Below are 24,676 nucleotides of genomic sequence, written 5' to 3'. Positions count from 1 at the left end.
AAGGGGCTGATTCTGAAATGTTGCCAATTTTTTTTGAACATGAGAGGCTAATGGTTGCATAATAAAGGGAAGGTGATGATGACTCATGCCACTTATTTGGTTGCTTTATCTTTTATTATTTAGCAATCCAGATCAGTCAAACAGCTACTGGAAGTTGCACTACGCAGCTTATAACTCATTTAGGGTTATAGGGATCATAACAACACATTTCAGCTTTTCTATTCTAGGCCATAATCTACAAGGGCTAGCATACAAGAACTACACAATATTTTTTTTCACTCAGAATTTTCTTGACACATTAATTAACCATTTCTGTGCAGCTCCAAATAAACCACTTAAATATCATTCACATATTACTGTGTGTAATCAGGTCATTTGGATAGTCACGGAAAATTCTCCATTCCTATCAGCTTAGAGTTCATCAGTTCCAAAGATATTTTATTTTACTCAAGTAAGAACAGTTAGCAGTTTCCAATTACGAAATTTTCAGTAGAGTAGTATTGAACAGGTTGTCTGCAACTGCAGCATGGAAATGAAATAAAGGCAAAAGGAGATGCATTTGTAAAGGATATTAAAATGAATCCATTAGGGGTCAAAGCAATCACTAAATTGATTAGACTAGACTACCTAAGTAGATTTTTCTGAATCAATAATTATTATGGAGTCATCAAATATGTATGGGTTCTGATGTGTAGTTGAGCCACTGTCTTGTAATTCATACCAATGTGCATCAAAAAAAAGCTTAAAGAATTCTAAAAAGAAGGGCTTTTTCTCCTGTGTTCCAGCTTAGAACTGGGTAAAGTTTTCTTCCATCTTGAGCATAGAAATTCCACCTGCAAGATTCAGAAGAATAATGGTGCTGTGTTTTTGAAGAAATAAAGATTATATTCTACCTCCTGCATTCTTCAAATGTTGAATACAGTCAAGTACCATGGATGAGATTCCTTTTTCTACTTTTTTCTTCTTCTTTTTTTTTTTTTAATCTTTGGGAATCTCTTTAAAATTGAAAGTATGTATCTCTTTAAAATTGAAAGTATATAGGAGCCTCAAAAAGAGAGGCTGTCCAGAGAATGAAAGAATGCAATGTATTCTGCACCCTAAACATGTTTAACATGTTTCTCTACAATGAAACTTTCCAAATTTTTTTCTGCCAAAAGCCTTTTTTATTATTATTATTGTTAGCAATACCTAGAATATCACTGGAACTGCCATAATACAAATAAACAAAAAAGAAAATTTTCCATCTAGGAAAGTTTCAATTAATTGTGTCTACATAGAACAGGGCACATCCAAACTATGAGTGATCTGAGGAGTGACCATGCAGGTTACTTGTCAGTATTATGTCTTCAGCATAAATATTCCAAGAACATGTAGTCAGATTGGAATAGAAAAATGTACTACAGCAATAGCTCAAATATGGTTTTAACTGAGACCATAAAACTTGCTGTATTTGGTGTCCATGGGAAGCTTTATATTTTAAATTCCTTAATTTAAAATGGCACGTGCAGATTTTCTTCAACTTCTGCTTAGATCAATCTTGGTTTAGTTTTTCTTTATCTTTTTCTTTTCATCTTTCTTTTCCACTTTACAATCTCATTTTTATTAATATTCTCATTGACTGTTTTTCCAGTATTATGCAACTTCTGTGTGTGTATAAATAGCAAGAATACTTCTGCCATAGTGCCTGTAAATATCCTCATTGGCTAGTTTTCTGCATCACAAGTTCAGAATGTGATGTTTTGGTAGGGTAATTAAAAAAAATTAAAAAATGCAACTTTCGTTTTTCCCTTCTGCAGCAATTGCAGAACTGTTGAGTTCCAGTATTTGGAGCATTATTTTCTAATACAAACTTAACATAAGAATACAACAAAGTACAAAGTGAATGAAAGTCATTCTGTTATTATCTGTGTGTAAGAAACTGACATTTGAGCTTCTGACATGTGAATGACCCAGCACCTGAATTATACACATTCTCCTCTAAAAGGCCTGCTGATTTTCGTGCTCACAATAAATAACTATTTCATAACACAGATGTAAACTAAGTTAGGGAGTAACAAAGCCACATTTCACAATGGAAATACAGCTTGTCCTGCTCCAAGCTCATTGAAAGGAGTTGTAGACTAATAATTAATATGTATATTAGATTTTTTACCAAAAAAATACGGTTCACAGTGGCACTAAAGAGGTGGGAACAGTTTTACATGTCCACCTGGCCATGCTTATGGGCTGAACTAGTTGCCTCCAGTCAGATTCCATTAAATTATCTTACACCATCAAACATCAGTGCCATGTTGGACATTATAGGCACATCCTCTTGGAATCATTCAGCAAAGTGACTAAAGAAGGACCTAATAATCTGTGCGAAGCTGTAAGAGGCAGACTTTGCAGGATATAGATCAAGAATTTTGGCAAATTGTTTCAACTATTGGTCTATATGTGCTCTGTACTCACTTTGTCTATGCAGAGATCCAAAATCTTCTGTGAATTTTTTTTTTTTAAATAAATAAATAAAATATTGCTTGACTGTGAATAGAAGAAAAGTTTGTCTCCACCATGTATGAGAATATATAGAATCATGAAATCATAGAATCATTTAGGTTGGAAAAGACCTTTAAGATCTTTGAGTCCAACCATAAACCTAACACAGCCCAATAAATAAATATGTTTATAATCATTGCATATAAGCCATAAGTCAAATGTTTAGTTTTTATATTTAGGTTTTGTGTTATCCATCACCTAAATATTAACCAATATTTCTGAAACTTTGGTTCTAAGTAGTGCTTAGGTACCACGATGAATGGCCCTATTTAAAATACAGAGATAGACAGAGTCCAGAGATGTACTGTCCTAGACTCTCACCATTTATCCAGTCCTAAAGTGTTTTTTTGTTTTGCAGAGTGAATTCCATTGAATAACATTGATTTCCTATTTCAATAAAGTGAACTGTCGTCCAAAACGTGCATGAAACATTAAAGCTCTTCTAGCTAATTAGATAGATAGGTAGATACAGAGATGAATACTGTGCATTTAAAAAAACAACAACAATATTGTCTTATACAGGTTATATTTAATTTTGAAAACTAAATAACTGTGGGTTTAATTTTATTTATGTGGTAAATAAAATAAAAATCTTTCTACATTTTAAGAACTATGGAAAAATATCCATTTTTAAAATGTTAATGTATTCCTGTATAACCATTGATTGCACGTGTAAACATGCAATCCATTTTATGCCCCAATAATTCTGAAACACCTGAACGCCTCTCCCTCCACATATCACCTGAAAATTCACAAGGCTAAGCATCCCCTTAAGGTCTGGGAATGTGTTTGCCAATTTCAGCCCAGAGGGGATTGTAACTAGCATTGTAAAGCCCTGATGATAGTTTTATAATGAAACCCTGAAATAACCTCAAGTACCACCTCACTAATGTGATTCTATAATACATAACCAGTCTAATTTGAAACTAAAAGTCAGTTATCAAGGAATACATTTGTAGAGTTAACATTGTTAGCCTGTTAATTTTCCTCTTCTCATGGATTTGAATTACAGTTTCCTTTCAAATAAAATCCAGTGATGAGACACCTAATGGTTTTCTGCTTTAATTTTTCTGTTCTGATTGCTTTTACAGCTGTCCCCCATTGTCTTTATATTTAGCCCCCTTGCAGAATCCTTGCAGCAGAATCATTATGCAGATCAAAGTATAGTCCTGATGTCCAAACTCTTCCAACTACATTAGCCTCTTCATAAATTGATTAGGAAGAGCCTTGCACAGGAAATGGCTATCAACATGGCTTACATTAAGAATGGAGCTGGCGCTCCAGGCGTGTTATCATCTCTCTGAGTGTACTTGCAGCCCTGTCAGTTCCTTAAAAGTAGTGTGAGTCTTAGCAGACACTAAGAGTGTTGCCGTGGAGTCATACTTAGATTTCACAGCAAAGATGAAAGTGATTTCCAGATAATAGTTGAGTTAGAAAACAGAGAAAATAAGAATGAGTAAACAAAAGTCCAAACTGCCTATTATTAGATTTGATACCTATTTCTTCTGCCTTTCTATGTCTGTTACAGATATAATACTGATCTTGTTTGGGGGGTTGGGGGTTTTTTAGATGAAAAAAAAATAATAATTCAGAATTGAAATTATTCTTTCAAGGAAAAGAAATCAAGTGCTATACCATATTACTCTCATATGTGTGGAAACAATGAAGCCTTTTAATATGTGAATCTCCTTAATGGGTCTGTCTTGAAATTGTGCCTGTATAGGGGATAAAAGCTCTGTTATTGCTTCATTAGCCTGTATCTAGCAGTTATGTTTCCCAAAGCAACTTGCAGTATCCTCTTCCTTTCATTGTCACATTTGATCATTTTAGTATTTGCTGTGAAGACATGACAATGTCCTTAGTGTAAATTTCAGGGTATAAACCAGTACATTCAATAATCCTCGTTAAGAAACTTAATCAGAATCTAGCTGACAAATTATATGCCACACAATTAATCCATAGTACAAGTGCATAATAAACAGAAGATTACACTTTCTCTGCCAGCTAATGTCCTATAAATTCCTGCTTTTCTTGAAATGTATTATTAAAATTTTGTTATTGCTATACTGTTATTATTGTATGATGCTTTAAAGTATGAAACAATTTTTTTTTATTTTGTGATTTCTTTTACTAGTGGCTAGCATTCAGAAGCTTCCTGCTGCATCTGTTTTAACTGACATCAATTTCCCTATGAAAGGAAGAAAAGGAATGGTTGATTGGGCACGAAACTCAGAAGACAGGGTTGTCATTCCAAAAAATATCTTCACCCCTATGTCAACAGGTAAAAAAGCATATCAGCATGTTAATTTTGTATTAGCTTTAAGAAGGGAACTCAGTCTTTGTCTCATAGGACCACTGTATGATATAAAGTGGTTATTTTATCCATCTTCAAAAGAAATCCAGTACCCACAGCTTATCCCAGAGGGAAATGATGGGGCTTAGCATCTTGAACAAAAATGCTACAGAAATCGTAGACATTTTTTTCTGTGCCAAAGAGCTTAGTTATTGTGTACAGGATTGCACCTGTGGTGTTATGAAGTAACCTGAAGTGCAGTTCTGCTGAATCCCCTGAAAGTGTTCCACTCCAGCAGACTGGGCCATTCGAACAGGTCACCTAGCTTTTACCAGGTGATGCTCAGCAGGCACATTACCCTGGATTCAGGTACAATTCACAAATACCATTGCAGTGTAGATATCTGACATTAGAGAATTTACTTGCTAGGCATTAAGGTCTAAAGACAGTCTTTGAGAATGCTTAATTATAAAGGTAAATGAAATAGCATGGATGTCAGCACACAATGATGGATTTTTTGAAAATATGATTTTCACTGGTTTAAATCTTTTGATATATTCCTGACAGTGCTACATCTTTATGACAGCCTTCCAGGATATAATTCAAAATTATGATGGTTTATTTAGAATAAAATTTCTACTAGAAAGATAAATGGTATTCACAGGTTTTTATGCTGATCAAAGCTTGTGAAGGAGAGTTTAAAAATATTTTTCTTCTTGCTCTTTTCAGAACTAGATGAATCAACTGTATTTGTACTTGGAGCAGTGCTATACAAAAATTTAGAACTCATTTTGCCCACTTTGAGGTAAGAAATTTCATAAATAAAGTATGAATTAAGCTATTTTGGGATCATAACTACACTACATGTCAGGATAAAAGCAGAAAACCAAGACTATTTGCATATTAGTATTGGTTTTTTTCCCCCTGTTATTTAAAATATGTATGTGTATATGTGTCTCCTTCATGCATAGTCATTTATGTGATGGAAATAGCCTTTTTATCAAATTGGTTTAATAAATATTTCACATAATCTATATGAATTACAGAAATATTTGATTAGACGTATGCACACTGAGGTACATTAGTGCTCAGGCCATTTATGCTTGTGCTTCAAACTACTTTGTCCAGTTAGTAAAAGTGATCTAATAATGGCATCATAACCTGATGTACTAAGGTTGTCTACTCTACTTCTACAGAAGTCTCTAGTAATGGTTTTTCAAGTACGTTTTCAGTGCAAGTTGTGTTCATAAGGGACAGCAGAGCTATAGAGGGGATCCATTGTAGGTACAAGACATGCATGTGCTTGAACAGCTGTGGCATGTCAGTTATGAGGGCCATACACCTACATAAAGACATGGGAGGGTCTCTTGTTTCACTTTTTTCTTTCTGTACTTGATAACAGACAATTTTCAAATAAACATTTCACCCCCTCTTCTCAAATTACTGGTTAAGATCATTTCATGGTTCATTAATACTATCTTATTTCACATGATCCTGGGCACCATTTGTTTTCTAATGTCCTTTTACAGTACAAGAAATGGTTGCAGATTGTGTCACAACAGCTGCTAATGAATTCACAATAATTAGAAAGGATAGTAATTAGGAAGCCCCCATATCACAGTTCCCTGCTCTATTTAACCAAAACTTCAGGATTTGAAACAAAGGATGAAAAACCAGCAGAATTTTGCCAAAATCCACTTGAAAACAAAAAAGACTCCATCCTAAGGAAAAAAAAAAACCAAAACCAACCAAAACTTACTAGTAAAGTTGCAATGTGCTGTGCAGTGAGTAGCTGCAATGCTGGGGACACAAATCTCTCTGAGGTAAAGCACAATTTGAACAGTGATGTCCTGGCAGGACACCTGGAGGCCTGGGAAGTGCTGGTGAGAGCTGTCTATACTTAAGGCATTGTATAAATGACATCTCAACCACTTCTGAAACGTCAGTAAACACTTTCCATTTGTGTGCCAGTTCCTGAAATAAGCCAGGAAGTAAGACATGTTTGTGAGAGACATCTTTTCTCCTATATTCAAAGAAACAGATCCAAATAGCTGCTGTACTCAGTATTTTTGGCAGATTTAGAGACAATCTGCCAATCCTAGGAAAGTATTGAGGTGGCCATGTACCTTTCAGACCTTTATATTGTAAATCACAGTCTATGATCATGCCTTTCCAGCTCTCACAGATCAACATTTTCAATTTATAGAAAATAAGCATGAACCTTAAATGCTGTATATTTGCTTATATGAAAAGCCTTTCAGGGCTTTTATTTAATCCATTAAAAAAGTAAGATTAATAGACCTCTCTAGATTTCTCCTAGAATCAGTAACGTCCTAAGTAGCAGGAATAGGGGCAGAAAAGGGGCATAAAATTACAGCAATTTAAGTACTGTGGACTACGAGAAAGCGCATCTTGGTTCTGAAATTTTTTGCTTTTATCTATTCTTCTTTCAGCTGGTTACTGATTTACACAGCAAATTTGACCATTTCTCTGTACAATTCAGTTCGCAGATAGGTTTTGTGAGCTTCTAAAGTGAAATGGTCTAATAGTCTATGTATACCTATTCATAAAGGAAGCCTTTAGAAATTCAAATACGAAGATATCCCACTTTGCCTCTCTGAATAGGTTCAGTATGATTTGACTCCAATTCTCAGCTGCCTAAGAAGGGGAAATGAGCACTATTAGTTTCTCTTAAGTTTTTGAATAGAGAATAGAAGTCAATATTAATCTGTGATATAAAAATATAACACATATTCCCAGATATGTCTAGCCTCTTCTTTGTTCAGAGAATAGCACCTCAGCCCTCCCTGAAGTTCTTTAATATTTATAATGAAGTTATACTGAAACTTTTATAGTTTACGTCTCTGATGTCATCAGAAAGTGTTCATGCTGAATTTCTTTGCCCGTGTTAGATATATTCAAAATTTGATCTCATGCCCTTAGAATACTACCTCAGTGGCACAATTTCAGACTGATTTAATAGATTCATAAAATCATTGAACTGTTGAGTTGGAAGGGACTGTCCAAGATCACCTAGTTCCAACCCCCTGCCATGGGCAGGGACATCTTCCACTATATCAGGTTGCTCAAAGCCTGGTCCAACCTGGCCTTGAACATTTACAACGATGGGACCTCTCGGCAACCTGTTCTAGTGTCTCTAGTCACCCTCGTAAAAAGTTTCTTCCTTATGTTTACTCTAACTCTACCCTCTTTCAGTTTAAAACCATTGTACCTTGTCCTGTGACTACAGGCCTTCATAAAATGCCTTTTTCTGTCTTATAAGCCCCCTTTAAGCATTGAAAGCCAGCAGTAAGGTGTTCCTTTCTCCAGGCAACAATGCCATGTCTCTCAGTCTTTCTTCATAGGAAAGATGGTCCAGCCTCTGATCATGTTCACGACCTCCTCTGCACAGGTCCCTGCCTTTCTTGTACTGGGGACCCCACAGCTGGATGCAGTACTCCAAGTGGGATCTTGTAAGAGCATAGTAGAGAGGGAGAATCGCCTCCCTCAACCTGCTGACCACACTTCTTTTGATGCAGCCCAGGAAACAGTTGGCCTTCTGGGCTGCAAGTGCACATTGCTGGCTCGTGTCCAATTTTTCATCCACCAGTATCCTTAAGTCCTTCTCCACAGGGCTACTCTCAACCCCTTCATCCCCCAGTCTATATTGATATTGGGGATTGTTTCAACCCAGCTGCCTGACTTTGCACTTGGGCTTGTTGAACTTAATGGCACTCACATAGGCCCACTCCTCAAGCCTGTCAAAGTCCCTCTGGATGGCATCCTTTCCCTACAGTGTATCAGCTGCATCACCAAGCTTGGTGTCACCTGCAGATCTACTGAGGGTGCACTCAATCCCACTATCTACTGAGGGTGCACTCAATCCCACTGTCTTCTGTCATTAATGAAGATACTAAATAGTATTGAATGCATTTTTATGCATTCAAACCATTTTAATGTTCATTCAGATGGAATTCTGAATTGCACAAAAGCTGCAACTGTGCTTAGTGCTGAATTTGTTGAGCTATTAGACTCCTTACAAAAATTAGAACAGCAATGCAGGTTTTAAAGGAATTGTTCTTATGGGGTAGTTTATCATTTTACATTCATTCAGGTATGTGAATGAAGTCGAGGTTTCTATACATCCCACTCCATTTGGAAAAGGTTTATTTTTGTATGCTTATATTTTGCAATGAAAAACTATCATCTTACTATCATCTGTACTAATCTTATTTACATGTAATAGGCATTATTGTGATAACCATATTAGTGCTGAACATACACCACAATAGCATTGTGTATGGAAAAAAACCCTGTAACATATGGAAGGAGGTAACATCATCTAGTTTTTTTATATGATACCCAGAAGTATGGTGCCTATGTACAATGTATGAATTAAAAAAACATTCTGGAAAAGAATCTTATGCAATACTGTTCTAAATAAAATTACAGTTGCCGAAATATGTTAACAGTGGGAATAAAGGTAAACAAAACAATAAAGTAAGGTAAAACAGGCTTTTGTTTGAGTTCAAAGTCCACATCATTTACACCCTGACAACTTGATAAAGAGGTGATTTCTACTGGCTACAGTTAAATATCTAGAAAGCTTTACCACTTTGCATGTGATTTCAGTCCCCGGATGCACAGGAGTTAGGGTGGGAGCAAAGTAAATATTTGATTGTAGTTTCCAGAAGAGCAAAGGTGACACACATTCCAAGACATTTCTTAATATCAGCACTAAAAGGTGTGCAAGCTTCTGCATCATCACAAGGAACTTCTTTGTTTAAAATAAATAGACAAATAAATAAAAAATATCTCCATATATCTTTAGGGAAAACCTTTCAAAACACCTAACCACAGAATACCCATCTGGTACATCATAGGTGTAGGATTTCATTATTTAGGGCAGCCTATACAATATATTTCACAAACTCCAAAATTAGCTGCATTTTACCATATGGCCTTGATTTTTTTTGTTTTTACTGGCATAGAGTCTATTAAAAGTAGGTCTCGTAAACACAGTGTGAGATGAGAACTTGGCAATTAAATTAATATAGAACTTTTTGGACTATGTGTTTAATCCTAGTAGTACATGTATATTATTCAAAGAATTTTTTTCTAGGGCTGCTTAAAGAAGAGGTTAGGGAAAAGAAGAGAAAAGCATTTTGTTCTTCCTTATAAAAATAGAATATTTTTTTTTCCATGCACAAGTAAATAAAATTCATCTGATTCTATTTCTTAAGATACTTTGCTGCACTGCACTATTTCTGTAATGTCAAATGGATTTTTTTAAAATCATATATTGAAATATTGAATACTTTGAGCACTATAGACTGAGTATTATTTCCATAGCTCTTGCATCCCTGAGCATGTTTATGTTATTGTTAGGTTCACAGAAAATTGATTCTCAGTATTATACTCATCTAGAAGATATTATGTATAATTCCTCTCCTGGGCTCTCTGAAGGAATACATTGCATATTGTGAGATAGTTTTTAACATTAACAAATAAGAACAAATAAAGAATCAATGATTTTGCTGTAGCAAGACTTTTTTCCTGTCACTTAAACAACCACTGTACTTTTCCTGCTATAATTTCGTGCACTGAAATGTTCTCTTTCCCCATTTGAAACATCATTCCTAATCCCCTCCTTCGAGTGCTATACAGCAAAAAAGGCCCTTAAACTTCCTTAGGTCAGCTTTGTTAGACTGAGGACAGAGTACCTCAGACAGGCTTTTACTGCACAGCATTACTACTATGGCATTCATAATTTTTTTGTAAGGTATACAACATTTACACATTGAACTATAACTTCTTTCATGCTGTCTTGAGATAGCAACATGCCTTATTCATAAGTTCATTTTTCTTGACCAACACAGAGACACTCTAAAAAGAAAATAAAATATGAATTTCATATCACACAGAATCAATATGTATACCCTTATGTAAAAGAATAGCCTCAAAATGTATATACAGATAGAAAAAGAACTTAGTAAAATAACTATATTTTATTAATATTGTTCTTAATTCACATCATAAAAAACACAGACAAAATGGACAGTCACTCTGGAAGCTCTTCTTGAGCCTTTCCTCAATCAAACTTCATTATCTTGAATCTTCAAGGATTTATTCAACCAGAGTTCCCAAGGAATTTAATATCATATATTTTTTGAGTAATTGATTTCAAAATTTGACCCTGATGTGCATTTTTTCTGCACAGTCATCAGAGCACCATCCTGTACAAGTTCATTTTAGAATTTTTTTTTATGAGGGAGAAGGAGGTAATGGTGAAGTCACTCCCCACCTGTCATAAAAAAGCAGTTAGATGATGCAGTTGCTGAGGAAGCGTGAGATAGGTCATTCCTATTCTATGTCATTCCCAATACATGAGCGACTGAAACTCACATATTCCACCTCCCGGGACATTTTGTAGAAGCTGATTACTTCAAATCCTGAATAAGCACTAAGCTATTGTCTAAAAAATTATCTACAAGAAAGATATCAATGGCACTGTGATTTTGAGAGAAAGTCTTGTGACTACAATGCTTTAAGCTTTAATTTGATGGCATCGTAACGTGTTATGTGAGTTGAGAATATACTTGCCAGATTGTATTCTTCCAGGGACTATCTAAACAGTTAACTATGAGATATGCAAGTAGGCTTTCAGCCCAGACAGGACAGCAATAAGTGATGCAGATTTAATTTCACAGCGATATAGCCAGTTACATTTATTTTCAGGTGAAATAGTCTGCTAGAGGCTGTTGAGAATATAAGTGGATTCATAGAGTTTTAAAGAGACTAAGGTAAAATTGATGTACCGAGGTTACAATCTAGGCACCTTAAGTACTCTTTTGGATCTTACCCTAGAACCATCAGAACTGTACCAAAATTAGATACAGCAAGGAAACATTTCTCAGTCACAAAGACTGACTGTGACCAAGTACAGGTGTGTCATTATTTACATTATCTTATATGAATTTCCAAAATTGACAAAATCTTTTAATAGCTACCAAGTTCAATTTCTGCCTGTCATGATCTGTTAGAGAAATCCATTTTGTATTTATTTGTGGGTTTGTTCATTTGTTGTTGTTTTTTTAATTATGCCTTACTTGGGAACATTTCTAGATATTCAGCTACTGTATGTACAGTAAGGTACCATCATTACTCCCCCTCTACGCAACACACTGAAAATTTGCAAAACATTACATGTTAGTCTGATAGAGATATATGATTTTGTCAACAATGTGTGAGACTTTAAAGTGCAGCAAAAGAGAAGAAATAGAAATTAAGTAAAATAGAAAGCCACTTCTGTTATATTTCCATTATGTTTCGGCTGAGTAAAATTGGACTAGAATTCATACCTTGCCCCAGAAGAATAATTTTGTTCTGTGTGCTGAGTAAAGTGCCCACTGAGTTAAGTTTCTATTACTGTAGCCATGGCAATTCCTGTTTCAATGATCCAGCAAAATGGAATCCTCTCCTAAATACCATTTCCCTAGAGAAAATATGCAATTAAACAACAACAACAAAAGAATATTTTTACTGTTATAATTGCATCTAAACTGCCTAGTTTATTCTTTGATAACATCTACCTGTGAATAAGTCTTTCTGTGAGGTTTCATGTTTGTTTATGTACGATCAGCAGAAGGTGTTGAAAGCAGCATTACATACAAAGGAAATACCATAATGATCATCAGAAACAGTCAGGCTGGTAACTGATGGCTGTTCTAAGCTTGAGGGGGTCATAAGAAGCAAGGATCTCAGACATGAACATCATGTCAACATGTCTTTATGCCTGTATTAGCACAACCTTGGCAATACTAGGTCTGTCCTGATCCACATTTCACATGAAAAGAGAAATTGATGATTAATTACAGAAATTAACAGAAAATTATTATTTTGAGTAACCTAGTACAATAACATGAGACCAAACCCACTCTCACATATATGAGAAAAAATTGATTTGGTTTGGTAGGCTTTCAGTCAGTGCACAACTATGGATTATACTTTTTTAAAGTATTTGCCCACTCATGTACCAAATTCAATGATTTCTCAGAAATTGGAAACTGGTAGGGTTTTTTCACAAGTGCAGAATCAGCACAACTGTAGAATCTTCCACTGCACTCATTCATCTTCACAATTTTACAGGTAACAGTCAAAAAAAGTCCAACACAGCACTTCGGAAGAAAAATGACTGTCTCTTAAAACACAGCTAGTAGGTCTATGTTGAGAGAAGCAAATGATATGCATTCAAACACTGACAGAATGTTTGTGTCGTCAACACACCCTTCTAATTAGGAAACTGTACTTTAAGGAATGACGCTTCTGCCACCATTGTTGCTCTTCAGCCTCTCATGTTTAATGAGTGAAGGTTTTCACCACTTCCATATATTTTCTCCCTGAATAGTTGTCACAGAAAATACTCATTAAATACTTCAAATGTAACATTAGAAGCCTCATTTAACCTTATACTAAGTTAAATCTTTCATTTTTACATGTTTTTTTCCTAGGAATTTTACAGTTGTCAATTCAAAAATCATTGTTGTTACTATACGACCCGAGCCCAAAACTACAGATTCTTTCCTGGAGATAGAACTGGCCCATCTGTCTAATGTAAGTACAAGGATAGTTGATAATGCTTTTCCAAGAGTATTTACCAGATCATGAGAGAAAGGTGTGTGGTGTTGAATGGGTAATGAAACCCAGTTTAACTGCTAATAAATATCAGGTAATAAAACCCAGTTTAACTACTAAACCTTAAGCCAGGAAAAGTGTCTAACATAATTTGAAGGGAATGTGTACTTATTTCATGCATGTGTATATGCAAAAATTAGATGCTGTTGCGTGAGTTCTGAGGTTTTCATTTAAACAGCACTTTCTGCCAAGAATTGTCCATTAACTGTCTTGATGCATACAACTGAAAATGTTGTATTGTGCTGTACGCTTCACCTTTTGCTCCCTGCATAGGTCATAGAACTGCATAGTTATTCAGGCCTTTCCTTCTTTTCTTTCATTATTTTATATTTAAAAGCCAGTTTTTACCTAACCTGTTGTAGCAGACTGAAAAAAAATGTTCTGGTTCCAATTTAGCTTACAATTCTTACAAATGTTTGAGATTTTTTGTTCAATTATTTTTAATTCTGTACTTTCCATCCTTTAATCTCACATTGAATATATTTTTAATCTGAACGAAATGGATTCTATGTCTAACTATATGAAAAATATTAACAGTTTTTCTTTCTGTTATCAGCAATCTCCCAGCAGCCACAGGGAGAATAAAATATACTATTTGCAGGAAATAATTGTAATGTACAATATTGGGGAAATAATTTTAAAATAACAAGTGTGGGAGTATTTTATGTGAAGGCATGGCATATAAACTCTGTCTGTAATGTTACCAAGACTGAGAATTTAGTTACTAGAGCTTTATTAAATAGTATTGTTATGCAAAAGACTATAAAGCTGTGATTTTTTCTTATAAACATTTGCTCAGGTGGTCATATAGGTACAATTCAGCTGGAGGAGTTCCAAATATTCCAGTCAGTAGCAAGTTTGGATTAGTGTCTCTGGGCAAATGTATGAAGAAAACTCTGAACTCTAGATCATTTACATTTTACACAAGATTAGAAGAAACTGACTGTTTCATGGTCAATGGTCATTTTGACTCACCATTCAGTTCCCAGAAAAATAATATTACAAAGAACAGCTCAGTGAAATTTACTGCAAAGTCAAGGAAAAAAAAAAGAAAGGAATAGAGGAACATAAACTGAGATGACTCCTTACCTTTCAGCAAGATTAGTAGTTTTTTCATAAAGAATTGTGGAGGTTTTGGGGTTTATGGTTTTTCTGTTTAATTTTAAGATTGTTTAGGGCAGGTACAGTTGGGGTTTTGTTTTGTTTTGTTTTGTTTTGTTTTGTTTTGTTTTGTTTTGTTTTGTTTTGTTTTGTTTTGTTTTGTTTTGTTTTGTTTTGTTTTGTTTTGTTTTGTTTTGTTTTGTTTTGTTTTGTTTCCAACCTAAGTCATTTATATTAAGAGAAAGTATCAGTCTTTAACATAGCTTTTTTTCCTGTCAGAAATTCCACTAAAAATGTAATGTAGCCTAAAATGTAATGTCGTGAAGTAAACCACAAATTAATCCTATATATCAGGAAAAAAACACCACCTTTGAACTAAAATACTTGTTTTGATCTTACTAAGATCATTATTTGGAAGAGTTTATGGTATTTCTCAATGCTAGGTTTTAATTTTAATTATTTTAACAGTGGTTGTGGGGCTACTTACAAGAGCTGAAGATAAGGAATATTAGAGTATGACTTCTATATTTTGGAATTGGAATTGCTACTTCCAAGAGTGGGGAGTTGCAAGTTAAAAAAAAAAAAAAAAAGCAGATTGTAATTACACTGGTCACTTATACTAGAAAAGAAATTAAACAATTAAAGAAAATACTAGTAAGCAATTTGTCAGCACTGAAAAAACTTATAGGACAAACACAAGCTATTAAAACCAGCACAACACAAGCAAGGCTAGACTAAAGAAAGGCTGAACGACTGTCCCAAGAAGAATAAATTCTAGAAAATTCTTAGAGGGATATGTGTATGTGTATGTGTATCTTTTTTATGTTTTTCTCGTTGTTTTTTTTTTAACCCATCCTTTTGAGTAATTTACAGAGCAAGATTTTGCCAAGTTTCAAAATCTTGGAAATGAAATTTTGTTGTTACAAAAGGTCAGATTAGAGACATTGATTGTCACCTTGCTTTGTCAACCTTTCAGTAACAGAATATTAATGAGTATTGTATTAGCTCATGTCTTGACAAGATGAATAGGCTTGCCAATAGATATGAGAGCCAGGTGGATTTGGTTTTTTTTCCCTTTGGCTTAATTTTTGTTTATAATTTAATCCAGAGAAGGATCAAGTGCTTAGAACAAATTTCCAGTCCTTAAATTGTACTTACATACATAGTACATTTATAAAGGATCTTGAGCCATCTGGATATAAGAGTTGGATCAGCATATACAATGACAGAATATTGTTCTAGAAAATCTGGAAATGGAAACCACTTTTACAATTTTAACATCTTTAAATGTTTGGTGATTTTTATGTTCAAGGCTTATCCTGCATAATAGTACTTTGGTTTAAAGAACTAAGGCTGTAGATGCACAGAAATATTATTCTGCAGGTTTGAGTGTTTCTCGCTTTCAGAGGATCTAATTCTAATCTTCTTCACTGTAATTTTCTCAGCTGAAAACAAGAATTTACTTAACTATAATATATTACTATAAAACAAGCTTTATATGACACATACAGAAAGATAAAACTAGTATTAATGTATCTTTAGCATTTGAACATTATATATTAATATTTTGCAGATTAATCGTGATGTGAATTAAATAGATCAATTATTAAACAGAAAATAAAATACAAACATTCTCTTTGACCTGATTTTTTTCAGTGGCTCTTCTTGTTGTTATTCTTGTTCTTTTCAACCTTTTTTCTTAAAACACTGTTGATTGTTCTGAATAGTTGGTTTCCAAATTGATTTAATGACTAATTTTTAAGCAACCTCTAGAGCATGCCTACTAATGTATAGGAGTATACCTACACATTTGTTCCTTTACCTCCCCATCCACAGACTAAATTAAGTAGTTAAGAGATTATGAAAAAAGATGGACAAATGTATATGCATATCTCTTTAGTGAGAGTTAATACATTAAATTCAAATTAGCCTTACAATATTAATTTATTCAGAGTTTGTTATCATTGCTTCATTTTATATCTAAATTAACCGGTTTATTAATGAAACTAGGCGATTATATTTTGGAGGAAGTATAAATCACAATTACATGTGCTGTTTGGTATATAGCATGTTATTTGGATTTGCAGATAAATTAAAATATGATAGACAGTTGACCACAGTGAGAATGTGGGTTGCAGTGCATTATTTAGAGAACATAATATTTGGTCTTACGCATTGTGAACATGTTGATGAATGTGGTCACATTTTCCCAGTAGTTTGATTAAAGACACACCAAGGTAATATATTAAAAACTGCACAACTCAAACAAAATCCTGTTTGCTTCAGAGAGAATATGAACTCTCACCTTCTGACAGCACAGGAGTTTACTCCAGGGACACTAAAGTAACAAGGCAGCAGTTGTGTAGGACATCAAGCTTTCAGTGAGACTGAAAACCTCAAGCTTTCAGTGAGACTGAAAACCCTGTCTACAAAACACAGTTGACACTGCGCTGCATAGCTTTCAAAGTTGCCAATCACATCACAAAAGTTCGGTTTTATATGCTAGGCAGAGTTATATATGCATACACACTCACACACGTCTATTTTTGAGATATCCAAGTCCTGTACTGTAGTGTATAAATCAATACTGCAGCAGTTGTAAACATTAATGGACACAGCAGCTGCTTCCCTCGCTGCAGCTAAGTAATTAACTGGCAAGAGCTGTGATGAAATACTGCTCCCTTCACAAAGAGCGATGGCTGTTGAAGGTAGCCCAATGACAGCAGTGTGGGGAGACACTGCCAGGAGGCCAAACGCAGAAACACTGGGAAAAAGGGAGCAACAGGTTAAGGGCAAAGAAGAAAGTAAGACAGGCTCCTTGTGGTCCTTGCAGTGCCTGGAGGGTGTTTGATCAGGGTATCAAAAGAGGAAGAAGGTCTGAAAGGCTGCTCTGCCCTTGAGAGCTGCCATGCCTGGTGGAGCAAACCCCCCCCACAAGACCTTCTTAAGGAACAGGAGTAATATTTAACCCGATTTCCTTGTTTCTGCTTAATCGCTCATTAGTGACTGCAATGGCCAAGCATACTCTTTTTGTTTTCATTTGAATACATTTCAAAGAGAGTGAAGTGTGTGATCTGACAGCAGCAGTTTTACCATGTTTCAGCTTTCTGCAAAGACTTTTATTTCCCTCTATTTTGTAGATTTCATTATAATGGACATTTTTTCTGAAAATGTTTTTGTATTCTTTTTACTTGCACTGTGGGAATAGTGACTATAAACTGTATGATACTGCTGGTAGGAAAGATGGGTCTCAGATCACAGATATACAATGTCTTACTACAATTCAGCTATAGGACTACTTTTTTAATATGTGTAGCTGTATCAGACTGCAAGTAGAATTTCCTCACCCAGTCTTAGGATATCAAATTAATGCTCTTTATAAAATGACATTTTTTAAAAAACAAAAGTTAATTCTGCACTGTCATTCTGTTCTTCATTCTTAGCCTTTTATATTCTCTTTTATCAATGTATCTGAAAGCTTTTGGCTAGTGAAGCAGGACCTGGTCTCTGAATCTCAGTGGGCCTGTTATCCAGTCCTTTGTCCTGTGCCCTCTTCCCCTTCCTTTTCCTCACATTATACATACTTCAGGGAATGGAACATCCTTTATTTATGTTTGTACAGTGCTATGTTAATATAAAGTGCCATGAGTATATGTTGGTTTTAAATATTTATACTCATAAAATTCAATGCACTCAGCAAAATACTGAAGTAGAGGATCAAAATTTCCCTAAATGCCTTTCCCAAAAGCGTCTTCAGGACTTTTTTTATCTTTGACAAAGAGGTGGATGGAAGAATTTAAATATTTAATAGATTTTGATTTCACAGTTTGCCATGTTTTTCCTATAAATAAAACACTTTTCAGAATGAAATATCAAGGTGTGTTTTGTTTATACAAAACTATCTTTATACCTACTGCACTAACACTGTTCATGAGAGAACTACACTAACAGCATAAGAAAAGAGTATTTCACCTGTTTCTTTAAATCACTTGTAATTTTGGTAAAAATATTTTTTTATTCTGTATTTTAGATCTGATTTGTTTATGTAGTTCTGACTTCTGGGAACATCTAATGTTCGGATGAACAGAAATTCAATTTTGCAGTTTTTAGACAGTTAAGTACTTCTAAGCCAATCTGAGTTTTGATAAAGGAGGATTTAGAAGATTAGGGGCAAAACTTGAATTTTAATTTTGCCTCAACTCTTCCTAGGCAGCAAAATAACCATGAATGATAATAAAGACATTTCAATTTCCCAAAACATTACACACAGTTTAATGGTGTGTAATAAACCTAGATTCCCATCCTCTTCTAAATCAAAACAGAAATCTTCCACTGACTGCAAAGAGGTTGGAGCTGTGATTACAAAGATCAAGAAAAAAACCCACAAACCCAAACCAACAATATTTTGAGAAAAAAATCTCTGCTGATTTAGAACCTAATTGACAAAAGGACTTGGGTATTGAATGTGGTGTCATCTGAAATCCCAGCCTCCAGACATTTTGCCCAATATTTTAAATTTTTAAACTTAAATTTTAAACTTAAAATTTTTAAAGGCATTTTGGTTTTGACATTCAAGTTCCTGAGAGGCCTAAAGCTCTGCTTCTAAATGCACTTAGAAATGTTTGGTCAATTCAAGTCTCTTAACAGATTAACTCTTATCTCATATTTCAATTCTACTAGAATATACCAAATAGACAACTTTATGCTTACCTTTTATAAGAGAATGCAGCAAATACTCTGTTTTGAGGTTCAAGTGCTTTTAAAATACTCCATAAGAATTACCCTTAAGGTTTTGCGATTTCAGTTGTACCAATCTGTCAGAGTATAAGCATGATCTTGTAGGAGGAGACCCAAATAAATGTTTAGGTCAAACATGACATATATATTTTTTTTATACCAGTAACTAATGTTTATTTGTTTGTTTTATTTTCTTCTTAGGGCACATTGAATCCCTACTGTGTGCTGTGGGATGATTCAAGAACGTAAGTGACAGATGTTTTCTCCTGTTGCTATGGCTCAAACATTACAAATCACCTAAAAATATTTAAATAGTCAGCCAGTAAATGGACTGGCATTGAAGGCAGAGAAAATGAACCTTTCACAATGTGAGAGTATTGGATTTGCCAGTCACTTGGCTTCTTTTCTGCATCTATGTAAATTGAAATAATACAATACCTCACCAGGAAGAGATTTCTCACATAGTAATTTTAATCTGATTTTTCAAGATTAAAATGAGGATGTCTAAGAACTGGAGTTCCTTGTTGGTAGTTGCTAGACAGTGAGTGGGTAACTGGTCACACAGATAATTAAAGGAAGGCTCCCGTTTCTGTTACTGCAGGGAGAAACATCATTTTCAAGTGTGATACCCACAGCAATCTTCATTTTAGTTGGTGCAAATTTTCATTTTAGTTTAGTAAAATAATAGCTGTATACTAAATAGTGAAAGCTTGCTAGCAGTCTTCTGCTACTTTTTTCAGCATGTGTCCCTTCTGTAGCACAGAAAATGATGCTGTAAAGAAGTAAAGCAGTAAAATCAGAGTGGTTTGAAAAGGATTCCAAGTTTATGCAGTTGTAATTTGTTGCATTAATCCTTGACAGTAAATCTCCCATTAAAGTCAAGGTGAATTTTGCCTAAATACAGATCAAGTGTTTCAAGAAGCATTCCTATATGATTTGCATATTATTTTTTTAAAAGATAACATTGTACCTCTTGTCCAGGTATATTGTGTATGTCTTACACTGCAGACTTATCTACTGTGTTATAAATTCTACGCCTGTGATTTTGTGAGTGCTTTTGTCCTTGAGCCTGGGTTTACATCAGTACATTGATGGCTGAGAAACAACATTATAGTATAGAAATGAGAAACTTTGGACACGGTACTAGAAATCATTCCAAATACAAATAGTGCCATGGTCTGTGCCTCCATGAAAGAATCATAATGCAGTTATTTGCCAGCAACATCATAATGTTCCATTTCTGTAAGATGTGTGGAATAAAGTACATGAAAGATTGATATTAAGTATTATGTGCACATGGGACACAAAACATTTGGAACACATTCTTTGTTTCCTCTTCTCAATGTTTTGCTTATGCAGTATTAGTAGAGTGCTTTATTTACAGTTTTTTACATGCATTACTTAAGGCACTGTGTATTTAGAGCACATGCTCTGATTTCACTGCTTCTGTCCAGAATATCAAAGGCGTATTTCCATGGAATTAGATTACCAAAAAAAGAAAGCATGCTGTGGATTTAACAATGTGATGAAAAGGTTTAATGCAGATATTCAGGATGAAAGTGTGAAGCAATCACAAAAAAAAATATTTTATACTTGCCACTTGTTTTGCATGCATTTCTCTTAGTATTGTTTATAGAGAAGTTTAGTACTATATGTAAATACTGCTTTCAGTATGCTTCGGAATCTGGATGGAAAAGTGAACTTTTGCAACATCTAAAATTTGCATAAAGCTTACATGAAATAGTCTAAGGTTTTGAGGGAGAAACACATGCTTTTGTATTCTGATGGGTGTCTTTTCTAGTCATATTATTTAATGGTAGCTATTGAAGATGTTAAAATATTTGAAGATTGGAGGCATGCTTGGAGATCTATCAGTTTGGAAAAGTGATATGAGCTATCAAATATTCACAATAAGATATGACATATCAGTAAGGTCTGCATGGACACCACTTTCATTTGTTTTACAAATGTATGCGTATTATTTTATGAGAATGTTACATTACTTCTTACCTGAGTATGCAATAGCAAGAACAAAATTCTACTTTTTTCCTCCATCCCTTTGGACAAGATCCCTGATGTTAGCTGTGGGAGCATGAGTTGTTTCATAATTTTATTTTTGTTTTGGAGCATTTTATTTGTATGTACTCAAATATAGTTCAGAATTTGTATTCTGATAGCATGAGTTTAAAATTATCAGGAAAGCTCTACAATGCTGAATCAGTTCCTATCATTTATAAGTCTTAACAAATAAATATGTAGAGGACTATAGAATTGGTTAGGTGCCCGTGATGATGTTGTGTTCTTGGAGGCTTGCTTTGCTTTTATTTTTTCCACTTTTTCCCAAGTCTCAGGACTTAGCCACTCTCAACAGTAGGCGACTGAATTTGATGGGATTAATAGCCCCTCATCCACATTGCAAATCCTGCAGAGCTGTGCTGTACTCATGTCCTTCCAGACCCAGACTGGGTAATTATTGCATAACCAGGATTTGGCAAGCATTTTGGAGTAAACCCAACAAAACATAGTTTGCTTTTAGTTGAAGGTACTTAACTAATCAGTAGTCTATGCTGAGACTGATGCTTTAAATTAAGTGGTTTTCCGGTGAAAACTGTGTTTGCTTTTATCACAGACATACAGCTGGCAGTAACCTCTAATGGGTTCTGCCACTTTTTTAGCTACTTCTCTCAAATCTTTATCTGTGTGCATTGCAAGTTCACATTTGGTAAACGATGCTTTCTCCAACAGCAGGGGAAGCTTTGTCTCCCTGGGTTTTGGGCATGTTTCTCAGGAGATCGATCAGTTACCTATCATCCATCCTTGAAGAAACTTCTGGATCTGTGAGCTGTTTAACCACACCAGATCATCAAATTTATCCTACTGCCATTGCTATCTGCAATAATTTGGTCATCCTACATTTGACAAAAGCAGTTTTAAACCATTCTTTCTATGAGATTTGGTGATTCTTCCCTGTGACGATGTTTTACAAGGTTTTCCATTTATCAAGCTGGCAGGCTTGTGCCCTCGCCATAGACAGCTTGTCAAATTTGTGTACAATACTGAGACAATGCAACCAAAGAATAAAATATTATGTCATGTATTATAAAGGGCAAACTCAAATGCAATAATTCAGCATTTCATTTCATTTGATTCTCCCAAAATGTATAGCACATCTGTCTGTGTTGATTGAAACAAGGCTGCTTATGAGTTCTGGTGTTTCCTTTGATATTTCCAGCTACACAAAGCTGGTAGCATCAACGGTATGTAAGTGATGATTTTTCCCCCCTCAGAAATCTGAGTGATATCTTCATCTATTCATTTCAGAAAATGTATTTTAAATGTTGCTTTCAGTAAAGTCTAGGATTCTGAATGATTCTTTCAGTACATGGGAAAATGTGTGGAATATTTATAATTTACATTCTCAGGAGAAACAATTTAATTCCTTAAACAAACCAAAAACTCAGGGAAGATTTATATCTTTTCTGCTTTGCCATGTCTGGCATGAACAAACTCTCCCTGCTGTCAGGAACTGTTTGCAATATGTTCATTCCAGTGTCTCAGTCCACAAAGAACAAAATGAAGTGGGTCAGGTACTAGAGCTGACTTTCCCACCCCACAAAAGTGATTTAAAAGATTTTAAGATGAAACAAAGCTTCTGAAGGCTTTTCTCCTGTCCCTCCTACCTTTCCAGAAAGGAAAGGAAGAAGGGAAAGTGAGACAGCAAAGGCAGTTTCAACCTGCAAATAATCCAATGGTTAGAGCATTTATTTGGGGACCTCAGGGACCAGACCTTTGATTTTTTTCTTTACAGAAGTTACTTGAGGAGTTTGAAACACACTTTTCAGTATCACAAAAGCAGCCCATGACTGCTGAGCTGTCAGCTCCTCCGGAGTGTGTTACTCGTGTCCTGCTGGAACTCTGCCATATTATTTAGGAAAATATTAATGGATTGGGGAACTGATTCCCAGCACCTCTATATTTAGTTTTACCATTTTTTCCATGTGTTTGTCACCATGCCACATGTAAATCTTAGCCATATCACTGTCAGTGATTTTTCTTAGCACTTTTTTGCTTTATTTAAGTCTGGGCAAGGCTGTGTAAGCCCAGTGGTCAAAGAATCCTTACATGCATGTGTACATTTCAATTTTTAAAATGCCGTTTGTGGCAGTTTTGTTGGCTGTCTGAAAAGTTCACTTGAACTTTTCTGCCTTTTCTGATGCTTATATCTGTGATAGATGCCATAACAGACAGTCTGTGTGGAGCTCTAGGATCCATGAAAGTTTGGCCTGACAAAGTTAGTCACTTGTCTTAGTGAACCTAGCCGCTGGGCTCTTGAACCAGGGTGCAGAATTCAAAATACAGTGAGAGGCTGGAAACAAGGTGTCACAGTACCGAGCATCGTGAGTACCACCCTCACAGGCAACCCTCAGATAACATCATCATGGTGAGGGTGTCGAAGGTGGAGTAGACATGGTGGGTCACTGGAAGGAGGTGACATCTCACATGGGAGTTTCAACAGTCACTGACTCATTAGCAAAATAATGCAGCTGTTGTTCATCCTTTAAGGAACATGTGGGCGTAATGTGGGCACATGTGTACTCCACAGGACAGTGTCAGTTGTTGCTGGTGTGCTCCACAGCTGTACACAGTGCAACATGACATCTCACAGCACTAGGTAAGGAAGGGGCTTTGGTATTCTGGGGCTCTTTTCTGCCGGTTGCTGCAGAATGATGTTGTAACAGTATGGCAGTGTTTTATTTGTCCATATGTGTGCTCATAGCAGTTTGTGCCTGCTGAATATTTAGTTGGCAGAAGTACAATGCAGTTAGCTGGAATTTTTAATATTGCAAGGATTTTAAACTGGTTCAGTTTTAGTTAAGGGCAAGTGATAGGTCTGCTGGTTTGTTTTGGTTTTTTTTTTTTCTCGTCATACAAATTTAATTGACAGTGATTTAGGTTTTTTATGCTGAAGCTATGTGAAACTATGAATACCTATATATGAGAAATGAGAAATTGTATACATTTATATAACTTCAGGATTTCACTCCAGACATATTATAACAATACTCCATTAAAAGGAAGGTTAAAAAAAAGTTTACAATTACTTTTTAAATTACGCCCTAGAGCTTTCAATTATTTTTTCTCCCAGTGTCCCTGGATACAATTGTGGAGAAATAGTCCATAAACAAATTTGTTCAATGCAAATAAAGAAGATTCTACCAGTTAATTGTAATTTTCTCACGGATTTGCCTGTAGGGTAGAATGCAACTCAGCTTTAGGTTGTAAGCTCACATGCATGCCTGAAAAAGAACTTTT

The 24,676-nt window shown here is 35.1% G+C and overlaps 1 protein-coding gene across 5 annotated transcripts in view; it reads left to right on the top strand.

Annotated features, from left to right (window-relative positions):
• ADGRB3 (adhesion G protein-coupled receptor B3) overlaps positions 1-24,676 on the top strand; it is a 466,174-nt gene that overhangs the window by 258,879 nt on the left and 182,619 nt on the right. For all 5 annotated transcript variants that reach the window (XM_056344433.1, XM_056344434.1, XM_056344432.1 and 2 more), the window contains 4 exons: positions 4,673-4,819; positions 5,561-5,636; positions 13,342-13,444; positions 19,565-19,608. In XM_056344433.1, the coding sequence (XP_056200408.1) occupies positions 4,673-4,819; positions 5,561-5,636; positions 13,342-13,444; positions 19,565-19,608 (370 nt within the window). The remainder of the gene's footprint in view (positions 1-4,672; positions 4,820-5,560; positions 5,637-13,341; positions 13,445-19,564; positions 19,609-24,676) is intronic.

The sequence above is a fragment of the Falco biarmicus genome, chromosome 6 (genome assembly GCF_023638135.1).
Source record: "Falco biarmicus isolate bFalBia1 chromosome 6, bFalBia1.pri, whole genome shotgun sequence".
NCBI lineage: Eukaryota > Metazoa > Chordata > Aves > Falconiformes > Falconidae > Falco > Falco biarmicus.
This window is presented reverse-complemented; position numbering and strand designations above follow the sequence as displayed.